The sequence below is a fragment of the Salmo trutta genome, chromosome 25 (genome assembly GCF_901001165.1).
Source record: "Salmo trutta chromosome 25, fSalTru1.1, whole genome shotgun sequence".
NCBI lineage: Eukaryota > Metazoa > Chordata > Actinopteri > Salmoniformes > Salmonidae > Salmo > Salmo trutta.
In genome coordinates this window covers 47,961,266-47,983,031 of record NC_042981.1, presented here as the reverse complement: position 1 = coordinate 47,983,031, position 21,766 = coordinate 47,961,266, and the positions used below count along the sequence as shown (strand labels likewise).

General features: G+C 41.5%; 2 protein-coding genes and 1 long non-coding RNA gene across 5 annotated transcripts; 1 reads left to right on the top strand and 2 right to left on the bottom strand.

Annotated features, from left to right (window-relative positions):
• Positions 1-2,268: 2,268 nt before the first annotated feature.
• On the bottom strand, positions 2,269-5,671 carry LOC115162643 (uncharacterized). Its single transcript, XR_003869602.1, has 2 exons — positions 4,717-5,671; positions 2,269-4,164 (listed from the first exon to the last, which is right to left on the bottom strand). It is a non-coding gene; the product is annotated as an uncharacterized LOC115162643 (long non-coding RNA).
• A 710-nt stretch (positions 5,672-6,381) lies between these two features.
• pcmtl (l-isoaspartyl protein carboxyl methyltransferase, like) lies at positions 6,382-15,821 on the bottom strand. 3 transcript variants are annotated; one of them, XM_029714120.1, is made up of 9 exons: positions 15,714-15,821; positions 15,334-15,472; positions 14,819-14,923; positions 13,303-13,334; positions 13,121-13,225; positions 12,909-13,029; positions 10,424-10,509; positions 7,413-7,603; positions 6,382-6,985 (listed from the first exon to the last, which is right to left on the bottom strand). In XM_029714120.1, exons 2-9 carry the CDS (start codon positions 15,449-15,451, stop codon positions 6,973-6,975), a joined length of 771 nt encoding a protein of 256 aa, XP_029569980.1. In that variant the 5' UTR covers positions 15,452-15,472; positions 15,714-15,821; the 3' UTR covers positions 6,382-6,972. The 3 variants fall into 3 exon arrangements, with proteins under 3 accessions (XP_029569980.1, XP_029569979.1, XP_029569981.1); XM_029714119.1 differs by having other exon boundaries at positions 15,695-15,767; XM_029714121.1 differs by having other exon boundaries at positions 7,434-7,603; positions 15,695-15,767.
• Positions 15,822-15,904: 83 nt separating this feature from the next.
• Positions 15,905-20,732, top strand: ccdc32 (coiled-coil domain containing 32). Its single transcript, XM_029714122.1, has 4 exons — positions 15,905-16,015; positions 16,321-16,598; positions 17,181-17,334; positions 19,975-20,732. The coding sequence occupies exons 2-4, from the start codon at positions 16,343-16,345 to the stop codon at positions 20,156-20,158; spliced, it is 594 nt and encodes a 197-aa protein (XP_029569982.1). The 5' UTR covers positions 15,905-16,015; positions 16,321-16,342; the 3' UTR covers positions 20,159-20,732.
• Positions 20,733-21,766: the final 1,034 nt, after the last annotated feature.

The window sequence follows — 21,766 nt, the reverse complement described above, 5'->3', positions numbered from 1 at the left end:
ATAGTCCGGGAAGCCATTTGATTCCCTGTTCAGGAATCTTATGGCTTGGGGGTAAAAATGCTATACCGCGCAACTAAACTCAGCAAAAAAAAAAAAGAAAGTCCTTTTTTCAGGACCCGGTCTTTCAAAGATAATTCATAAAAATCCAAATACCTTCACAGATCGTCATTGTAAAGGGTTTAAACACCGTTTCCCATGCTTGTTCAATGACCCATAAACAATTAATGAACATGCACCTGTGGAACGGTCATTAAGACACTAAAAGCTTACAGACGGTAGGCAATTAAGGTCACAGTTATGAAAACTTAGGACAGAGGCCTTTCTACAGACTCTGAAAAACACCAAAAGAAAGATGCCCAGGGTCCCTGCTCATCTGCGTGAACGTGCCTTAGGCATGCTGCAAGGAGGCATGAGGACTGCAGATGTGGCCAGGGCAAAAAATTGCAATGTCCATACTGTGAGACGCCTAAGACAGTACTACATGGAGACAGGACGGATAGCTGATCGTCCTCGCAGTGGCAGACCACGTGTAACAACACCTGCACAGGATCGGTACATCCGAACATCACACCTGCGGGACAGGATGGCAACAACTGCCCTAGTTACACAAGGAACGCACAATCCCTCCATCAGTGCTCAGACTGTCCGCAATAGGCTGAGAGAGGCTGGACTGAGGGCTTGTAGGCCTGTTGTAAGGCAGGTCCTCACCAGACATCACCGGCAACAACGTTGCCTATGGGCACAAACCCACCATCGCTGGACCAGACAGGACTGGCAAAAAGTGCTCTTCGGTTTTGTCTCAGCAGGGGTGATGGTCGGATTCGTGTTTATCGTCGAAGGAATGAGCATTACACCGAGGCCTGTACTCTGGAGCGGGATCCATTTGGAGGTGGAGGGTCCATCATGATCTGGGGCGGTGTGTCACAGCATCATCGGACTGAGCTTGTTGTCATTGCAGGCAATCTCAACGCTGTGCGTTACAGGGAAGACATCCTCCTCCCTCATTTGGTACCCTTCCTGCAGGCTCATCCTGACATGACCCTCCAGCATGACAATGCCACCAGTCATACTGCTCGTTCTGTGCATGATTTCCTGCAAGACAGGAATGTCAGTGTTCTGCCATGGCCATCGAAGAGCCCAGATCTCAATCCCGTGGCCATGTCTGGGACCTGTTGGATCGGAGGGTGAAGGCTAGGGCCATTCCCCCCAGAAATGTCTGGGAACTTGCAGGTGCCTTGGTGGAAGAGTGGGGTAACATCTCACAGCAAAAACTGGCAAATCTGGTGCAGCGCATGAGGAGGAGATGCACTGCAGTACTTAATTCAGCTGGTGGCCACACCAGATACTGACTGTTACTTCTGATTTTGACCCCCCCTTTGTTCAGGGACACATTATTCCATTTCTGTTAGTCACATGTCTGTGGAACTTGTTCAGTTTATGTCTCAGTTGTTGAATCTTATGTTCATACAAATATTTACACATGTTAAGTCTGATGAAAATAACCGCAGTTGACAGTGAGAGGACGTTTCTTTTTTTGCTGAGTTTATATTCAGTGATCACCAGTACAGATTACTCCCGTGATGTCGGAGATTTTAGATAAATTGAAAGCTAACTTTGCAACGACATTTGATGCGGTGAAGCCTCACAGAGGTGGTACAGTTTGTTATAGGGACATATTCTCTATTGATGCAGGGGAGAGAGACTTCTCCACAAAACCTAGTCAACTGATATATGCCATGCATAAAATGTGTCTTTTGTTTTATTTTTACACATAGGAAACCTTATATGCATATCTGTAACCAGCATCACATTCTGTACGATTTCCTATTTCTTTATTATTTCATTATTTTCTGTTTCCTATGTGTAAAAATAAAACAAGACAGAAAATAATGAAATAATAAAGAAATAGGAAATCGTACAGAATGTGATGCTGGTTACAGATATGAATATAAGGTTTCCTATGTGTAAAAATAAAACAAAAGACACATTTTATGCATGGCATATATCAGAAATAGAAAATAGAACAGAATGTGATGCTGGTTAACTGAGATGTGCTATGCATAAAAGGTTTCCTATGTGTAACTAAAAACAAAAGATGTATGTAAAAAACGAACAGAAAAGTAGATATGAATTAATGTGATGCAGGTCAACTGTGTGTTTAGTACAAATGTGTTCTATTATTTAAACAATTAGATGCATTGAATTAAGCTGATTTTAAATGAACTTTTAGCAACATTTAATTAGAATAAAAGTGCTTTGTAAAGTTGGGTTTGTGCATAGTTTTTTTTAATACTGGTTTTAGGAAGAGTAATCCCATATAGAAAACATCTGGCCACCCAGTAAATAACCTCTCAAATCTGGCCCCGTAAGAATATAGTTTAATAGCCTTGCTCTAGAGCAGGGTTTCCCAAACCCAAATTTCAGAGTGTTATTTCAACCACAGCATGGAAATATGAATAATAATAAAAATAGGAAAATTAAGTTTGAATGCACTGCCCCTTTAAAACTTGAAATAAAGTGCATATTCATTTTCACATGGTGGAAGGGGAGAATTTTTTTTTATATTATTCCTGAATGGTTTGTTTTAGTCGAGGTCATGAAGATACAATTTAATTATATTTTTACATGCTTACAGTGTTAGTTTCATCAGCTGTTGTACAATATGTTATAAAACAGAGGGAAAAAAAAAATGTCACTGCACTGGGCCTTTAACAACAGAACTTGGTTCACCAAAAGTCCGATGTCCAAAACTGTCACTTCAACTAAACTATTGTGAAGCTTTGCATCCTATTGGTCACATGTTCTAGACTCTTTGTATAGTACACTATCTGTACTTCTGTTGCACAGTATCATTGTAGTGCCTTCTTCCAGTCATCCGTGGCCCAGTCAGGTAGGCGAGTTAAATATTCAAAGTATGGTCCTTCATAGCGCAATGCATGGAGGTACATGAGCTCCTTCTAAGTGGGGTCTGGACGTACAATCTTACCCTCTATGCAGTGAGTGTATCTCGTGTTTGAAGAAGCTGAGTGAGAAGATTCTGTGGACTTTGATCCCCATTTTCGTCAGATGGTCTGGGTAACGCAACAGGTGTGGCTGGACTGCTGTGGAACTGATTTGCACTCTGTTCTACATCACTCAGTTTACAGTCACTTAAAACAGAATTGCAAACCTATGGCAACAGCTCTGGCTGAGGTGTCTGAGCATCTTTGCCATAGACGTCAGACTGCGCATTGCTCACCTGTCCGATTCGGTCATCTGGGATGTCTAGGAGATGAAGACTCGTCTTCAAGCGATGTTCCTCCAGAATCGCTTTGAGAAGGTCGTCATCGCTCATGCCCACCCTTCGCCCTGTCGAGACCCCAAGCAGAAGAGCCGTAGATGGGGGTCGTTGAGGATGGGGTAGCCCAGGAACTGGAGGTGGACACGGATCTGGTGACTGCGTCCAGTGAGAGGGAGTCATCGCACTACACTGGAGTGGCCGTTCCAGCTGAGTCTTTGGAAGACTGTGCGGCATTCCTTGCCTTTAGGAAGCACCCTGTTCAGTCCCACCTTGAAGGAGACCACCAGGACAGGCTCCTCACAGATGATCTCGCCCTCTGGGAACTCCCCCTCCACTCGACAGACGTACTCCTCCAGATGTAGAAGATTACATACTGTATCAGTGACTAATATCAAACTTTGACAAAGTGTATTTTATGTTCAGTCAGAGAGAGATTATACTTGAGGGCCCATTCAATCCACACTGGTAACCAGATTTCCAGGATAAGTGAATAAAATATGTCTTAGCAGTTTATATGACTCCGAATGTCCCTTTTCGATTGAAAGGTGCAAACTGCACTAACATAAGGTAGACTGAGGATGTCCAACCTGTCTTTCACGCACCAACACGTCCAGTTTTTGGGACACTTCCAAAGTGCGGGCGAAGAGGAGCACCCCAGACGTGAGGCAATCCAACCGGTGCACAGTATAAAGGCCACATATGCCCCGTTCCTTTCCCAGGATGAAGTTGACCATGTTGTGATGGAAGTGCCCGCAAGGATGGACTGGCATCGAGGCTGGCTTGTCAACTACCAACACCTCCCCATTATCTTCCAAAATCTCCAGGGGCCATCCGACTACAGGTGGCTCACGGCGATGCACTGTCTTCCTTAGGAAGTCATTGTTCTGAGGGGAAAAAGACAACAGTCTGGGACAATATTTTTTCTGCAGACTCAAAAAACATAGGATCAAAGGTTTGGCTGCTGTATCTGATTCAAGCCAACATATTCATTGACAGGGAGGAGACAGATTAATCAGACTTGGTAAGTTCAATCAGGCTGTAATACACAATTAATGGGTATATACAGCATGAAACTAATGCCTGCAAAATTTGACAATCGAATAGAAAAGACACATTACACTAAAAAGTGTTGATTGTTCTCCATCCTCCCCTGATTCAGAATATACTATTTTCATTGTCATGGCAACTAACTTTACCTTGGTGCCATACCGAACCATTGCAACTTTAAAAAGTCGGGTAAACAATAGTTTCCTGTGGATACTGCTCAAATTTCTAGCAGCCAAATGACAAACTGCTACAGTAAGTTTAAATGTTTTTTTTTTTTTTTTTCAACATTCTGACTTGTTAGGAACATTTACATGATTTTGCAGGCATTAGTTTAAGGCTGTATATACCACATTTTATATTACAGCATGATTCATCAGACTAGAATTTACCCTGAGTTTATGGAGAGGTCATCCACTGGTGTCTCGTTGAGTCGGATGCCCTAATGTAGTACTCCAAAGGCTCAGCTCGGGAATTCACTGCTGAAAATCTCAAGACTTTTCACAATCCAGCGTCCCTTGCAATACGTTTTGAAGTCGAAGTAGTGAGTGCACTTTGCGTAGACCTCCTTCAAAATAGTAAGTAGTTACATCAAAATTATCTTTGCTGAAGCTCACCCCGGGGTTGCGTTTTTGAGGGGGAGGAATGTATCGCTCTCCCCGACGGAGTTGTTTCTTCCCACCCACTCCTCGCCGTCTCTTTAAACTAATACTTTTCTCTGGTTCGTCGTTCTGTTTGCTCTTACATTTACAAGTTTCTTTCAACTCGTTGTCCGTGGTAGAAGTGACTGTTGTGTTTGAGGTATTTTCCTCCGACACACCCGTCACTGTAGACTCCATTGTATGCGACAATACTGTAAAATTGTGTTGATGCAAACGTGTGCCAGATAACTGAGTTGTAGTGTATGTTATTTTGTCACTTTCCAAATTACATCTCTATAATTTCTGACATTTGTAATTGGCCCAGCATCGTCCGGGTTAGGGGAGGGTTTGGCCGTCATTGTAAAATAATAATTTGTTCTTAACTGACTTGGCTAGTTAAAAGGTACCACAAAAAGTTGTGTCCAATTACCAAGCGTTATTTTGCGTTTGTTGAACAGATACTTTTTTTTTTTAAATAACGTACCATCAAATTTAAGAGTCTAATAAAAACAATGTCTGGTTATCGGTAAATAAAATACTGTGACAACTGTGTCCAAAACACTCACTTGAATCTCACTGTAGCAGCACAGGTAGATGAGAACATATGGGTCTTCCTTCCACAAGACAGCGGGCGCTTGTCGATGGCGTCACTTTCTCGTACAAAGCTGTGTACTACTCGCATGGAATAACCATTTCTGAGAACAAGAATAGACTGACGAGTTTCAGAAGAAAGGTCTTTGCTTCTGGACATTTTGAACCTGTAATCGAACCCACAAATGCTGACGCTCCAGATACTCAACTAGTCTAAAGGCCAGTTTTATTGCTTCTTTAATTAGCACAACAGTTTATCTGTGCTAATTGCAAAAGGGTTTTCTAATGATGCATTACCCTTTTAAAATGATAAACTTGGATTAGCTAACACAACGTACCATTGAAACACAGGAGTGATGGTTGCTGATAATGGGCCTCTGTAAGCCTTTGTAGATTTTCCATTAAAAAGAATATCTGCCGTTTCCAGCTACAATAGTCATTTACAACATTAACAATGTCTACACTGTGTTTCTGATCAATTTGATGTTATTTTAAATGGACAAAAAAAAGTGATTTTTCTTTCAAAAACAAGGATCAAATCCCCGAGCTGACAAGGTAAAAAAAAATCTGTCGTTCTGCCCCTGAACAAGGCAGTTAACCCACTGTTCCCTGGTAGGCTATCATTGTAAATAAGAATTTGTTCTTAACTGACTTGCCTAGTTAAATAAAGGTTCAAATAAATATATATTATATAAAAAATTATCTACTTTAAATTCTGTCTGCAACACAACAAAATGTGGAAAAAGGGGAGTGAATACTGTCGATGGTTTAAAATGATCCAAAACCAAACAATCCACAATGTCTCTAAAAAAGCAACATTATTTCCCATACATTTACAAACAAGCATTACAATGTTTTTATTAACAGGTTATGGCATTTGCGTATAGTCATTTCAATTATTTTTTCTAAATAAAGTGCATGTATTCCCATCGCTATGTAAAAAGGGTTGTTTTTCTGTTACTAAGAGTAATTGTGGTCATTTAAGTCACTATGTTTACTTGGATTCACGTCAGACATTAGAAACATTTTTTATGAATTTGTTCCCTTTATCAAGACATGTAATCTTCATGTTGGTTGGTGAAGCCCAATCACTTAATTTGTATGAGTGTTGCATCTTTGTAAAATTACATCATACGTATATTTTATGTAACCTTATAATAAAATAAGCCAACCTTTCAGCCAGACATCTGTGAGGAACATAAACATTGTGTTTTGATGTTCTGAATGCAACTCCAATTGCAACCATTAATCCAACAGCCCTTGGCAACCCTCTAGGACAACGGTCATCTGCAACCCAGTTTTAGTCAATAAGCACATAGGATGTGTTTCTAGGCTGCAGACAGATGGCGATCTAGGGAACACAAGAGCTACAGCACCAGCGCCACCTCCTGCAGGGGCAGCCACACGACACGGCAGTCAGAGCTCACCTCTGGAAAGAGAAACACAGAACAACATCTCTCAGGAGAAATAATTCTAGATGTGAGATGATGAACTAAGGTAAGGTCCTGACGGCAGGTGATGGTGACAAACTGACTTCAACTTGTGTCAAGTTGGCTGGATGTCCTTTGGGTGGTGGACCATTCTTGATACACATGGGAAACTGTTGAGTGTGAAAAACCCAGCACTGTTGCTGTTCTTGACACAAACCGGTATGTCTGGCACCTACTACCATACCCGTTCACAGGCACTTAAATATGTTGTCTTGCCCGTTCACCCTCTGAATGGCACACATCCACAATCCATGTCTCAATTGTCTCGAGGGCCTTAAAAATCCTTCTTTAAAATGGTCTCCTCCCCTTCATCACTGATTGTCGTGGATTTAACAAGTGACATCAATAAGGGATCATAGCTTTCACCTGGTCTGTCTGTATACGTACCCAGGCCATTGGCGTCGCTTGTCAGTCAAAGGAACATAGATCACCCCCATAAGGGCTTTCCTGATGAAGGTGCCGTCACTCTGGCGATCGTACTGTTCTAGGACCTGGCTTCCCCCATCAGGACCAACAGGCAAAACCAGCCTTCCACCAGGCTTCAACTGATCCAATAGCTGTGTAATGAAGGCATAACTGATGAGAAAAATGCACACATTTACTTTCCCTCCCTTGTGAAAAGACAATGTTGTAAAATGTGTTAATGACATTATAATGCTCTGATATAATTCCCATAATGATTTAAAATGCTCTGAAATACTAATGCCATTTATATAGTAATGCTTTGACATAATAATGCCCTTAATGGTATAATAATGCTCTGACATAATGCCCATAATGTTGCAATAATGCTCTGACATTATGGCCTTCACGATGTAGTGATGCTTCGATATACAGTACCAGTCAAAAGTTTGGACACACCTACTCATTCAAGAGTTTTTCTTTATTATTACAATTTTCTACATTGTAGAATAGTGAAGACATCAAAACTATGAAATGACATATGGAATCGTGTAGTAACCAAAAAAGTGTTAAACAAATCAAAACATATTTTATATTTGAGATTCTTCAAAGTAGCCACCCTTTGCCTTTGACAGCTTTGCACACTCTTGAGAATGCCAAACTTTGACTGGTACTGTAGATGCGGTAAAGGAGTCAATGGAACACAGACGTTCCACTGACCAGATTGGCGCATATTCAACAAATCTGACGTACAAAGTGGATATTCGTCAAATCTGTAATGAAATATGTATTGTAAAGTATTCACAACCCTTGACTTTTTCCACATTTTGTGGTGTTACAGCTGGCATTTAAAATGTATTACATTTAAATTTTTTCGTCTTTGGCTTACATACTCCATAATGTCAAAGTGTAATGTTTTTTTTGTTAAATTTTTCACTAATTAATTGTCTTGAGTCAATAAGTATTCAACCTCTTTGTTATGGCAAGCCGATATAAGTTCATGGGCTTACACTGCATGCAATAATAGTATATTAACATGAGCAGTGAATTTCAAACACAGATTCAACCACAAAGACCAGGGATGTTTTCCAATGCCTCGAAAAGAAGGGCACCTATTGGTAGATACATTTTTTTTTTTTTTTTTAAAGCAGACACTGAATATCCCTTTGAGCATGGTGAAATTATTAATTAGGCTTTGGATGGTGTATCAATACACCCAGCCCCTACAAAGATACAGGCGTCCTTCCAAACTCAGTTGCCGGAGAGGAAGGAAACCGCTCTGGGATTTCACCATGATGCCAATGGTGACTTTAAAACAGTTACAGAGTTTAATGGCTATAATAGGAGAAATCTGAGGATGGATTAACAACATTGTAGTTACTCATCAATACTAACCAAATTGACAGAGTGAAAATAAGGAAGCCTGTACAGAATAAAAAATATTCCAAACATGCATCCTGTTTGCAACAAGGCACTAAAATAATACTGCAAAAAATGCGGCAAAGCAATTAACTTTTTGTCCTGAATACAAAGTGTTAAGTTTGAGGCAAATCCAATACAACATTACTGAGTACCTCTCCATAATTTCAAGCATAGTGGTGGCTGCATCATGTTATGGGTATGCTTGTAATCATTAAGGACTGGGGAGTTTTTCAGGATAAAAAGAAATGGAATGGAGCAAAGCACAGGAAAAATCCTAGAGGAAAACATGGTTCAGTCTGCTTTTCACCAGACACGGAGATTAATTCACCTTTCAGCAGGATAATAACCTAAAACACAAGGCTAATCTACACCTGCTTACCAAGAAGACAGTGAATGTTCCTGAGTTTTGACTTAAATCTGCTTTAAAATCTATGGCAAGACCTGAAAATGGTTGTTTAGCAATGATCAACAACCAATTTGACGAGCTTGAAGAATTTTGAAAAAAGTAAAAATCAGCAAATGTTTCACAATCCAGGTGTGGAAAGCTCTTAGAGACATATCCAGAACGACTCACAGCTGTAATCACTGCCAAAGGTGCTTCTACAAAGTATTCACTCAGGGGTGTAAATGAGATATTTAAGTAAATGAGATATTTCTATTTAATTTTCAATAAATCTGCAAAAATTTCTAAAAACAAATTTTCACTTCGTCATTAAAGGGTATTGTGTGTAGATGGGTGACAGAAAATGACCATTAAATCCATCTTTGTAACACAACAAAATGTGGAAAAAGTCAAGGCGTGTGAATACTTTCTGAAGGCAATGTAAGTCCGATTTGGATATATTTGGCTGTTTTCTCTGCATACAATGGCTAAATGCTGGTTAGTATAGCTAGCATACAGAAATCAGTGGTGGTAGACAGTCTTTTTAACCCCTTTTTCTCCCCAATTTCGTGATTACGATCTTTTCTCATCTCTGTAACTTCCCAACGGGCTCAGGAGAGGCGAAGATCGAGTCATGTGCTCTCCGAAACATGACCTGCCAAACCGCGCTTCTTAACACCCACCCGCTTAACCCGGAACCAATGCACCAATGTGTTAGAGGAAACACCGTTCAACTGACGACCAAGTCAGCCTGCAGGCGCCCGGCCTGCCACAAGAACGTGATGAGCCAAGTAAAGCCCCCCGGACGACGCTGGGCCAATTGTGCACCGCCCTATAGGAATTTCCGGTCATGGCAGGTAATGATCGAACCCCAGGCTGTAGTGACATCGCAACACTGCGATGCAGTGCCTTAGACCGCTGCGCCACTCGGGAGGCCCTACATACTGAGATTTTTACCTCAACATAGTGTGAAACACACATAAACAATAGCCTAAATGTAGGCTAATTTTACTCAGGGGCAATGAAGAGACCCCACACGTTTCCATGGCAATTCCATTGTTTCGCTCATGTTCAATTCACCTCTTTACCGCATCTATTACTGATGATAAATTCAAGTCGTCAGTAAAATAAAAACACTGGCTTGAAAGTTATTGATAGGCCAAGTCCTTACAGCTTTAGGGAGCGTAGGCGCGGCTGCCCCCACGTGAATTGCATCATATGGGGCTCCATCAGGGTAGCCTAACCGTCCATCTCCGACTGAGAAAAACATAAATATTATGAAACATTTATGGTGTGTGGAGAGAGAGAGAGAATGTATTTGACAATTTAAAACAATACAATCACACGTGGATAATGCATTTACAATCATCAAGGATAACACAAGAAAGTTTGAAAACGTATTTTCATTGTGGTCCTCTTACTAGGCATACATTGGTTACACATATAATACAAAACAAAAAGACAGGACGACATTGTCATAGCCTGGGGCATTACATACAGATGTTTATTTTTAATTGCTCGATCATTAGTCAGCTTTTGACATTCTTTTTAAATGAAGTTATGGTCGGTTTTGCTTTGAGTTGCTGTGGTAGGTTGTTCCACTCAACAGTGGAACAACTGTCATATAAAAACAGTCTCTGCTCTGTTGTTGTATTAGTGGACATCCCTAATATAAGTACAATTATTACGATAGGTACATGGGGGCTGAGTAAGTAATAATTCTATGGAACAGACCAAGTTGATTTTTTTCTCTACAGATAGCCAGCCTAGCTGATTAAAATGCTCAACCTCCAGATGAGTACGAGGGGGGAGTTTAAGTACAATTCTTACCAGCTTGTTTTGGCTGGTCTGTCGCTTAGATGATCATTAGATGTTTAGGGATGCTGGTGAACCATGATGTCCATGCATAATCAAAGTGACACTGAACTTGCGCACCTGCCAGAGTCTTTAGGGTGTCACTATCAAGATATTTTGAGGTCCGAGCTAGGAATTGTATTTTTTGGTTTATCTTTGTTAAAACCTTCAGGGACAGAGTCTCACCAGTCAGGTACCTATCCAATTCACACCCAAAGTAGTTGACTGAGGTTTTTGGTGTAACCACTGAGTTGCCCACTTTGACACTAAAACTAGGGGGCCTTGCAAGCTTTACTCTGGAACCAAATAATATTTTTCCAAGATGCAGAGAAAGTTTGTTATCTGAAAGCCATTTAGTGATATTGGATAACTCTGCACTAAGGTTCTCGTCTACTGAGGCTTTGTCCTTATGGGACACCAGTAGAGCAGAGTCATCCGCATACAACTAATTACAAGAGCAGGCTGATTTCATATCGTTAATGTACAGTAGGAAGAGAAGTGTGCCAAGGTCCTCCCCTGCGGCACCCCACAGCTAATCCCCTTTGCAATAGAATGTTTTCCATTAACATCCATCATTTGGTCTTTACCCGTTAAATAGGATTCAACCCAGTCAATGGCCATTCTCTTAAAACCAAGAGCTTTTAACTTATAGAGCATGATACTATGATCAAACATGTTAAACGCCTTCTGCAGATCCAGCATTACCATTCCACAGAAATTTCCCTGGTCAACTTCCCTGATAAAGTCAGTTAAACAATAGACGTGTCAGTGGAGAGGGACTTTTTAAAACCAGACTGTAGTTCGTATTAAATATTATTAATAAGTTCAGCACCAGCTCTTAAAAACCTGGTAGGGATATTGTTGAGGCCTGTAGCTTGAGAGCAGTTTAATTCAGACACTCTTAACAACTTCAGCCTGACACACTGCTATAAAGGAAAAGGCATCAGCTTGTACATCCGTCTTGGAGTAATAGCCTAGGACCTGACCCTAGCATACACTCCAGTACAACCAGGTAGCTTCTCAACCAAATTTGAGGAAACTGTTGTGAAAAAGGTATTGAGATTGTCAGCTGCCACTTCCTTGGCAAACGTGACTTCTCCATTGACCTCAATACCCAAGCTTTTGCAATTCGTTTTCTGTTATCTATATCCCAACTGTTTTAAGGACTGCCACAACATCCAAGATTATGCCTATTCTCACGAATTCTGTTTTAAAATATGCTTTTTTGGCATCTTCAATCATCTGACTAGCTTTGTTCCTTAGGGTTCTGTGTCTAATGAAAGCATCTTCCTCTTTGGTTCTGTTATATTCTAGAAATGCAGTATTCCTTGATTTAATGGTCTCAAGGATTTCCTGATTCATCCAAGGTTCAGTTCTTTGTTTAATTCTTATGGCTTTCCATGGAGCCACTATAAACAGTCCCATGCTTTATCCATATCTAGATATTTAAGTACCGGGTCCCAATTAACTTTATTCAAGTGATCAATAAATGCATCTTTGCTATAATCAGACACCTAACAGTTATTGTGTTGTGACAGTTTCTGAGCCTTTTTTGTGCAATAAATAATTGAAAAGGTCACTAATCCCATAGGGAATGACACCACTTTAAGAAATCTTAGATTTATCAGACACCAATACAAACATATCAATACAAATACAAACATATCATGACTAGATACAGATTGCCAACTCAACATTTCCATCTTTCATTATTTGTTTAACAAAAAACATGACATATCATTTGCATTGTATGTTGTCTGAACATACAGCTGAATACATAGCCTTTCAGTCACCAGACTTACCGACAAGTCTGATACGCCCGGAAGAGAGCAGCTCGGGGTCGTCAGCCTGGACGTTCCTCACAGAGGTTTGGACCAGCTCATCTATGTGTTCAATCCCTACTACTTTCCCTGAGGGCCCTACCTACAAAAGGAAAGAGAAGCAAATGATTATAAGGAAATATCACAAATATGATTATTGTGAAGTACTCATACTGATCGATTCTGGAACTTACCATCCTTGCAAAGCACGCTGTGAGATAGCCACTTCCTGATCCCACATCCAATGCAGATGCCCCGTCCATTAGCTTGTCACTTAGCACCTCCAGGGCATGGGCATGCTGAATAAACACCGGACAGCATCCTGTCATTATCTTTCCTACTTAGAAAACTACAAGTTCCATACTGAGAAACTTACCATGTGTGGAGCACTGATTGTTGCCTTGAATCCTATGAAAACAAAGGAGATCATTATGTACTGTATGTAATGATAACATCTATTCAACTGTCAATTATGCTACTTTGTACAAGTTTGTATGCTAATCAGAACTGAAGTAAGTCTACACACCCCTTGCACAGTCTTCACATTTTTCTGCCTTAAAATGAAATCTAAAAAGGGAATACATTACATTTTTTCCTATAGATCTACACTACCTACTTCGCATTTTCAAAGTGAAAGACAAATTATGAAAAATATAATTATACGAAGATGTCTTGATTGTGTATGTCTTCACACCCCAGACTTAATACTTGGTGGAAGCACCTTTGGCATCCATTACAGCTGTAAATCAACTAAAATGAGCAAGGGGGGGGGGGGTGCAACTCAATATTAGGAAAGTGTTCCTAAGGTTTGGTGTACTCAGTGTATATAATGCAGATCAATGAGCAGAAATACAACAAAAATATTTTTGAAGTCCTAAAACCTATACTTTATGTAAATTACACTGAAGTAATTCCTAATGTTGAAGCAACTCAATATAAGGAAGGTGTTCTTAATGTTTTGTACACTCAGTGTATATCCATTGTTTTTGTCAAATTTGTTCAAGCTCAGTAAATTTGGTTAGGAATTATTGATCGACAGCAATATTATAAACCTTGTCTCTGATTTTCAAGCTAAATTAAGTCAAGACTGAGACTGGACCACTCAACACCTCTTGGAAAGCCATTTTGGTGTGTCTTTGGCATTACATCTTTTGTATTTGTCCCGCTAAAAAATAAAACTATCCCAGGGTTAGGTTTTCAGAAGACTGAGGCGGGTTTTCCTCATACTTTTTACTTGAGATTCGGTCCTTTCATATTTATTTTGAACATGACAAACCTTCCAGCATACCCATAACATGATCCTAACGCCACAATACTTAAAATTAGGCAAAACATAATAATAATAATAATGATAATAATTGCAGTGTTGTGTATTATTTTTTTTTTATTAACAAAGGCTTCTTTCTTTTTACTTTGTCATACAGGCCAGTCATGTGAAGTGAACACAATGTTCATCATGTTATTGGTAGGGTTGAAATATGAATGGATCAAAGCCCAGATAAAAAAAGTTAGAGGAAACCCTGCCTCAGTCCTCTTAATACCTAACCCTGGAATAGCATTTGAATGTTGTGTTCCTGAATAGTCCAGTCTCAGTCCTGATTTAAATCTGCTTGAAAATCAGAGACAATGTTTAAAAATACTGCTTTCCATCAATAACTCTCATCCAAATTTACTGAGCTTGAGCAATTTTTTCAAAAACAATGGATATAGAGTATCTAGCCCTAAGATGGTAGAATCTTATTCAAAATGATTCACAGCTGTAATGGCTGCCAGAGGTGCTTCCACCAAGTACTGTATTAACTCTTGGGTGCAAAGACAAATACAATCAAGACAGCATTTTTTATTAATTTGGAAAACAAATTAGATGTGTAGAATTTCACTAGGCACTGTACCTATGGACTGAGGGGAGTCAGCATAGGGGTAGTCTCTGGAGTAGATCCCTCGGTCGGTGGCAAGCATGGCGTCAAACACGCGATCACTGCGGATAACCCCATGTTCTTTGAAGTAAAGGAGGACATTTTCAAAGACAATTATTGAACGCATTGGCTTTTTAGCAGGATATGGGCATCAATAATCAACAGCAAAAAATAAAACTGTTTGCACCTTGCAATAGTATGTTTCCTACTCTACATGCCAGAGAGGCATGTTTGGTCTACATCAGTGGTTCTCAACCAGGGGTAGTACCCGTGTGGGGTAGTACCCGCCTATCCCCATTGAGTACTTGAGAAGACTCTTGAGACCCCTCTTGAGACCATAGGCTACTGGTAAAATGCATAAGGGGGTACTTGGTGGTACAGTAACCAAAAAGGTTGAGAACCACAGGTCAACATAACATGTTTCCATCTGAACATTCCACAATGACGTGTCCTGCTGAACGCAGCCCAGGACTGACATCAGTCTCTCATACCTCTCAGGCGGTCGATAAGTTCTGAGTGTGTCTTTCCAGTGGACATCCATGCCATGGTTCTTGACAGCAGCACACCCATAGGGACTGCCACTACAGCCAGTCTGAACACTGCTTGCATCTCCTACACTGGTGGAGCTCCCTGACAATGTCAATAAAAACACACAATGCGACACAAAGACCCCATTGCAAGGTATGCTCAGACCGACACACACACGTTTATAAAAACAATCGACAATATGAAGTTTGATAGTTTGCTAGCGAACTTAGCAAAAACGGATGGTTTATTGTTTGCATAACTCATAAAATACTACATGTAACACTAACGTGAGTAGCAAAGCTTTTCCAAATTATGAAAACGTACCTTGATAGTAGCTACTTACCACCATCGATCTTCAACATTTGGACTGTTGTAGGACACTTCCTGGTCCCCACACGTGACTACCATAGCTGACCAATAACTTAGGGTTTATATAATTAAAAGCCAATGAGCACCAATAGAACCTCGGAATGACTTGACAGGCAGTGACCTCATCTAATCAGACCACTCAAAACACGCCAAAGGAGGAGTATTGGATTTTGTTTAGGATTCCTGCTAGACTAGTAGGCTAGCTAGCTAACGTTAGCAAGTTTATGTCCTACTGCCTGGAAAATACGGTTTAGTTGCTTTACATTTTATTCGCAGGTAAGATACCAAGATAACATGTTTAGCAGAGTGAACGTTTAGCTACCATTTAGCTATACTTTTGAAATTCCAATGACATTGTGATTAATTTAACGCTAACGCGCCAACTTGGTAGTTAAGGTTAGCAAGCTAACAAATAACGTATAAACACTCATTCAATGCTGTAAACAGCAGCTCATTTCTAATTTGGTGATCTTGCAGTTGGTATACAGTTTAACTTAATTGCATTGCTCAAACTAGCTATCACTGAATTGATTTTCGAGCTAGCTATCCGTTCATAGTTGTTGACATGCTTTTCTCAACAGACCACAGACAGACTGCATCTGCATGAAGATGATTGAGGATTTCGAGAGTCACGAGACTCGGTCCAGCGGAGAGCTGTGGTCAGAGATCTGCTCGAGTCTGCCTGACGTACAGGAGGAAGCTCAAGGCCAAGAGGGGGATGATGCCACACTGTTCACAGATTCATTCCAACCCTCACAAGTTGGCAATGGCCTGCAATCTATTGGCATGTCTACGAGTTCCTCCTCTCACAGCGTCTGGGAACCAATGGAAGACTCAGATGTCTACATTGCTAGTTTAGGTAAAGTCAATCTAATATCAAACTTCTCTCATGTGTGACCCTCCACCCTAATCTATGGCCCTTTTGATGGCATCAACCCTGGTCCTTGACTTTAACTCCAACGCCTGTGTAAGTGCTAGGCTGGAACAAAATCCTGCACACCCAACAGCTGTCTGCTTTACTGTAGTTTTAGATGGTCAGCCTTCTTTCCAGATTCGATGTTGGGTACATGTAAACAGTAGTGTAAAACTTCTCATGCATCAATGTTATGTCCAGAAATAGAGGAAGAATTCATTTGAAAGTATCCAAATGCATATCCCACTGGGCATACACTGGTTGAATCAACGTTGTTTTCATGTCATTTCAATGAAATTACGTTGAACCAACGTGGAATAGACGTTGAATTGACATCTGTGCCCAGTGTGATTTTACTGTTGATCCTATTTTCCCCTTGCAACACACTTCTAAGTCTTATTTTCACACGGCTATTTGGAATGATTGTGAGAAAGCAGTAAATCAAGGTCGGAAATCAAGGTTCTATTAATCCTAATCCCATAGTTCTTAACATTAATATTGAAGTTCATTATGAATCCTCTCTTTCAGAGAACCGTCTGAAGAGAATAAAGGGCCAGTGCACTGAGGTGACTTCCAGGGAGATGCTGCGCTCCCTATCTCAGGCCAAAAAAGAATGCTGGGATAGATTCTTGCATGACGCTCAGAGCTCAGAACTCTTTCAGGAGGGTGAACTAGATGCGAGGTGAGCTGAAGAGCATAATTTGTTGTTCTGTTTGAAGTAGGCCTATTAACTTTCTCCACTATCTCTGGACAGCTTTGGAGTCTGAGCTTGTAAAGAGTCTTACAGGTCCATGGATTGTTCTGTTATAAACATTTTACATTTAAGTAATTTAGCAGACGCTCTTATCCAAGTGCATTCATCTTAAGATAGCTAGGTGAGAACCACATTTCACAGTCATAGTAAGTATATTTTTCCTCAATAATGAAGTTATCAGCAAAGTCACTGCTAGTAGGACTGAGGGGGGGATAGTAAGACTGATGAGACCAGAGGTGTCAGAACGGAGTGCTTGGATTGAGATGTAGGATTTGAGCATAGCCTGAAGGTAGAGAGGTGCAGTTCCCCTTGCTGCTCCGTGGGCAAGCACCATGGTCTTGTAGTGGATCCAAGCTTTGACTGGGAGCCAGTGGAGTGTACAGAGGAGCAAGGTGACATGGGAGAACTTGCAAAGGTTGAACACCAGAACACCAGACGGGCTGCAACATTCTGCATAAGTTGCAGGTGTTTGATGGCACAAGCGGGGAGGCCCAGCACCGCATCCTGTGTGAGGAAAGGTTGTACTTTATGGATGCTGTAGACCATGAACCTGCAGGAGCGAGTCACTGCTTTGATGTTTGCCGAGAACGACAGGATGTTGTCCAGGGTCACGCCAAGGTTATTTGCTCTCTGGGAGGGGGACACCGTGGAGTTGTCGACCATGATGGTGAGGTCTTGGAGTGGGCAGGCCTTTCCCAGGAAGAGGAGCCGCTCCTTCTTGTCGAGGTTGAGCTTGAGGTGGTGGCCTGACATCCAAGCTGAGATATCTGCAGGGCATGCAGAGATTTCTGTTGCTACATGGGTATCAGAGGGAGGGAATGAGAAAAGTAGTTGAGTGTCAAATTAAATGTTATTTGTCACATACACTTGGTTAGCAGATGTTAATGCGAGTGTAGCGAAATGCTTGTGCTTCTAGTTCCGACCATGCAGTAATATCTAACAAGTAATCTAACCTAACAATTTCACAACTACCTTATACACACAAGTGTAAAGGAATGAATAAGAATATGTACATACAAATATATGAATGAGCGATGGCTGAACAGCATAGGCAAGATGCAGTAGATTGTATAGAGTACAGTATATACATATGAGATGAGTAATGTAGGGTATGTAAACATTATATAAAGTGACATTGTTTAAAGTGGCTAGTGATACATTTATTACATACATTTTTCATTATTAAAGTGGCTAGAGTGTCATCCACATAGCAGTGATAGTAGAGACCATGAGAGGATATGACGAAGCTGAGTGACATGGTGTATAGAGAAAAGAGGAGAGGGCCTAGAACCGAGCCCTAGGGGACACCAGCAGTGAGAACACGTGGTGCAGACACAGATCCTCTCCACACAACTTGGTAGGAGCGACCTGCCAGGTAGGATGCAATCCAGGAGTTGCAGAGCCTGAGAGGAGGATCTGATGGTTCAGTGTCTAAGGCAAAGGATAGATCTAGGAGGATAACGACAGGAGAGAGAGTCAGCTTTGGCATAGCGGAGAGCCTCCATGACACAGAGCAGTGACATCAGAGGGGTTGAGTGTTGGTTTCTTGAAGAGGGGAGCAACGCTGGCCATCTTCAAGTCAGAGGGGACACAGCCAGTGGTCAGGTATGAGATGATGAGGGAATGGGAGAAGGTCTTTGGAGAAGGGAACAGGGGATGGAGTGGGTAGGCTGTTGGGCGACTGGTCATCACTACTCGCAGGATTTCATCTGGAGAGAGAGGGGAGAAAGAGGTCAAGGCGTAGGGTAGTTATGTGTGAGTGGGACCAGGGGACTCAGTAGGCTGAGTGTATGAGGAGCGGATGTCGTCAAACTTTTTTTCAAGGTGGTTGACAATCTCGTCCGCAGGGAGGGGGAGTAAGTGTAGGATTAAGAGGTGGGAAAATTGTTTCCCGGGGTTGGAGGCAGAGGCTTGGAATATAATGATAGAAAGTGGCTTTAGCAGCGGATACAGAAGAGAAGGTAGAGCGGTGGGAGTGGAAGGATGATAGGTCCTCCAGAAGTTTATTTTTCCTCCATTGTCACTCAGCTGCCCGCAGCCCTGTTCTTAGAGCACGCAGTCACTCAGGTAATGCCCTGTTCTGTGAGCACGCAGTCACTCAGACACGGAGCAGGAGGGGAGGCGACAGTGAGTCAAATGAGGCGGTAAGGGAGGAGAGTAGGTTCGAAGCGGCAGTCAGGAGACAGGCAAGGGAAGGATTTAGCAGAAGGGAGAGATGATAGAAGAGGAGAGAGTGAAGATTGCGAAAGTCCATGGTCATCTGGGTAGGGTTGAGTGGGTAGGAATGCAGGAGAGAGTGAAATAAAAATAAACAAAGTAGTTATCTGAGACCTGGAGGGGGGTTGTAGTGAGATTGGTAGGCGAACAGCCTCTAGTAAAGTAGAGGTCAAGCGTATTACCTGACTTGTGAGTGGGCTGTGACTGGGTGAGGTCAAAAGAGGCAAGGAGGGGAAAGAAGAGGTAGAAAGAAATTAGTCGAAGTCAGGCATTGAGAGGTTGAAGTCACCCAGTACTTTGCCTCTTTTTGTAATGAAAGGCTGTGTGATAACTTGTATCTGTTCTTCACAGTGCCCTGGAGCATCTAAAGCGTTGGCTGGTACCTGAGAAAGTGGCCATCAGTGCTGAGGAGCTGGAATATCTCCTCCTGCCGTCACTGAGCCGAGCGCATATCTCCACGGACCAATCACAGAGTGGGCCAGAGGCAGCCACTCAGAACCCTGAAGAGGACGAGAGTCACACACCGGAGAAATAACTACCTGTTCACTTCAGACATTTTACCAACGACCCTTATATGTTATCATGTGTTATTACTGGACAGGAACATGATGTGATTTCTTATACTGTTATTAGGTCGTGTGTTTGGCTCTTTATTAATGTCTTGTCAAAACGGGAAAGAATTCAATAACATATCATTGCAAAAACTGCAACGGTCCATTGTTGGTTATGTTACTTTTATAAAATATTGTCATGTTGATTTTATATGGTTCAATAAAAAATGCAGTTCATTGTTAGGGAATATCCCGAAACCACACTAGTTGCATTTTGTTAGGCTACTACACTATGTGGCACCAGAGATGGTCTCTAATGTTGTAATAAGCTTCGGCACTGCTTTTAAGATGAGTCCTATCCAGAGTATTAATAGTTAAGATGAAATCATTATAAATGTAGCTACTATGTCAATTTCCATATGTATGATAAATGTACTAGGTTCATTGCCATGTGTATGATATACTGTACTACATATTTGAGATTCTGTAAGTATGATGAGAGATTAATTTGTATGAAGACATTTTTTGAAACAAAGCTAATAAACTTGAAAAAAAGTATTTCTCTATCCCTCTCTTATTCTTTCACGTTGAGAAAATATCACAAATAATTGGACATGTATACATTGTACTGTATAGCTACCCCTAGATGGCAGCATTGTAATCAACAAAATAATTTAGACTTGTAAATAAATCAGCACGGCCAAATATGGTGACAGAACTAGTAACGTGAGTGACGTTCAACATTCAATCCATTTCCTACTGTGTACTTCAGTTAATAGTCAGCAGTGGAACTGTCCATGCCATGGAACTGGACCTCAGTGGTAGAGGTCCCCCCCACCAGCCAGATTGCTCCTGATTTGAATACAGCAGTGAAAAGGTGGACTACTTGAAAGGGAACAGATTGCCAGAGGGGACTGATGACAACACTGGGCAGATAGCCTTCTCACAAGACTTGCTTTGAAGAGTCTCTCTTCGTTCGTTGTTAAATTTGTTCAAATACAGGCCTTCTGAGTGGCACAGTGGTCTAAGGCACTGCATCGCAGGGCCAGCTGTGCCACTAGAGATTCTGGGTTTGAGTCCAGGCTCTGTTGCAGCCGGCCGCGACCGGGATACCCATGGGGCTGTTGCACAATTGGCCCAGCGTCGTTAGGGGAGGGTTTGGCCGGCAGGGATGTCCTTGTCCCATTGCGCACAAGTGACTCCTGTGGCGGGCCGGGCGCAGTGCATGCTGACACAGTCGCCAGGTGCACAGTGTTTCCTCTGACACATTGGTGTGGCTGGCTTCCGGGTTAAGTGGGCATTGTGTCAAGAATTAGTGTGGCTTGGTTGGGTTGTGTTTCGGCGGATGCATGGCTCTCGACCTTCGCCTGTCCTGAGTCTGTCTGGGAGTTGCAGACAAGACTGTAACTACCAATTGGATACCATGAAATTGGGGAGAAAACGGGGTAATTGTTTTTTGAAATAAACATAAAAAAAGTTGTTCAAATACAAAAAAGGTACATGTTCAATGTATTTTTGTAACAAATGTATATAAATGTTGCTTGTGTATTTCCAAGGGGAAATTAGAGAATATAGGCTGTCTAAAACATGTC

Excerpts from the sequence above, each read along its gene's own strand:
- ccdc32 (XM_029714122.1), top strand. The coding sequence starts at position 16,343 with ATGAAGATGATTGAGGATTTCGAGAGTCACGAGACTCGGTCCAGCGGA. Across the intron at positions 16,599-17,180 it reads TGTCTACATTGCTAGTTTAG|AGAACCGTCTGAAGAGAATA; the intron begins GTAAAGTCAATC and ends CCTCTCTTTCAG. Across the intron at positions 17,335-19,974 it reads GAGGGTGAACTAGATGCGAG|TGCCCTGGAGCATCTAAAGC; the intron begins GTGAGCTGAAGA and ends TGTTCTTCACAG.
- pcmtl (XM_029714120.1), bottom strand. The coding sequence starts at position 15,451 with ATGCAAGCAGTGTTCAGACTGGCTGTAGTGGCAGTCCCTATGGGTGTG. Across the intron at positions 14,924-15,333 it reads ACTTATCGACCGCCTGAGAG|AACATGGGGTTATCCGCAGT; the intron begins GTATGAGAGACT and ends TTTACTTCAAAG. Across the intron at positions 13,335-14,818 it reads TGACTCCCCTCAGTCCATAG|GATTCAAGGCAACAATCAGT; the intron begins GTACAGTGCCTA and ends TTGTTTTCATAG.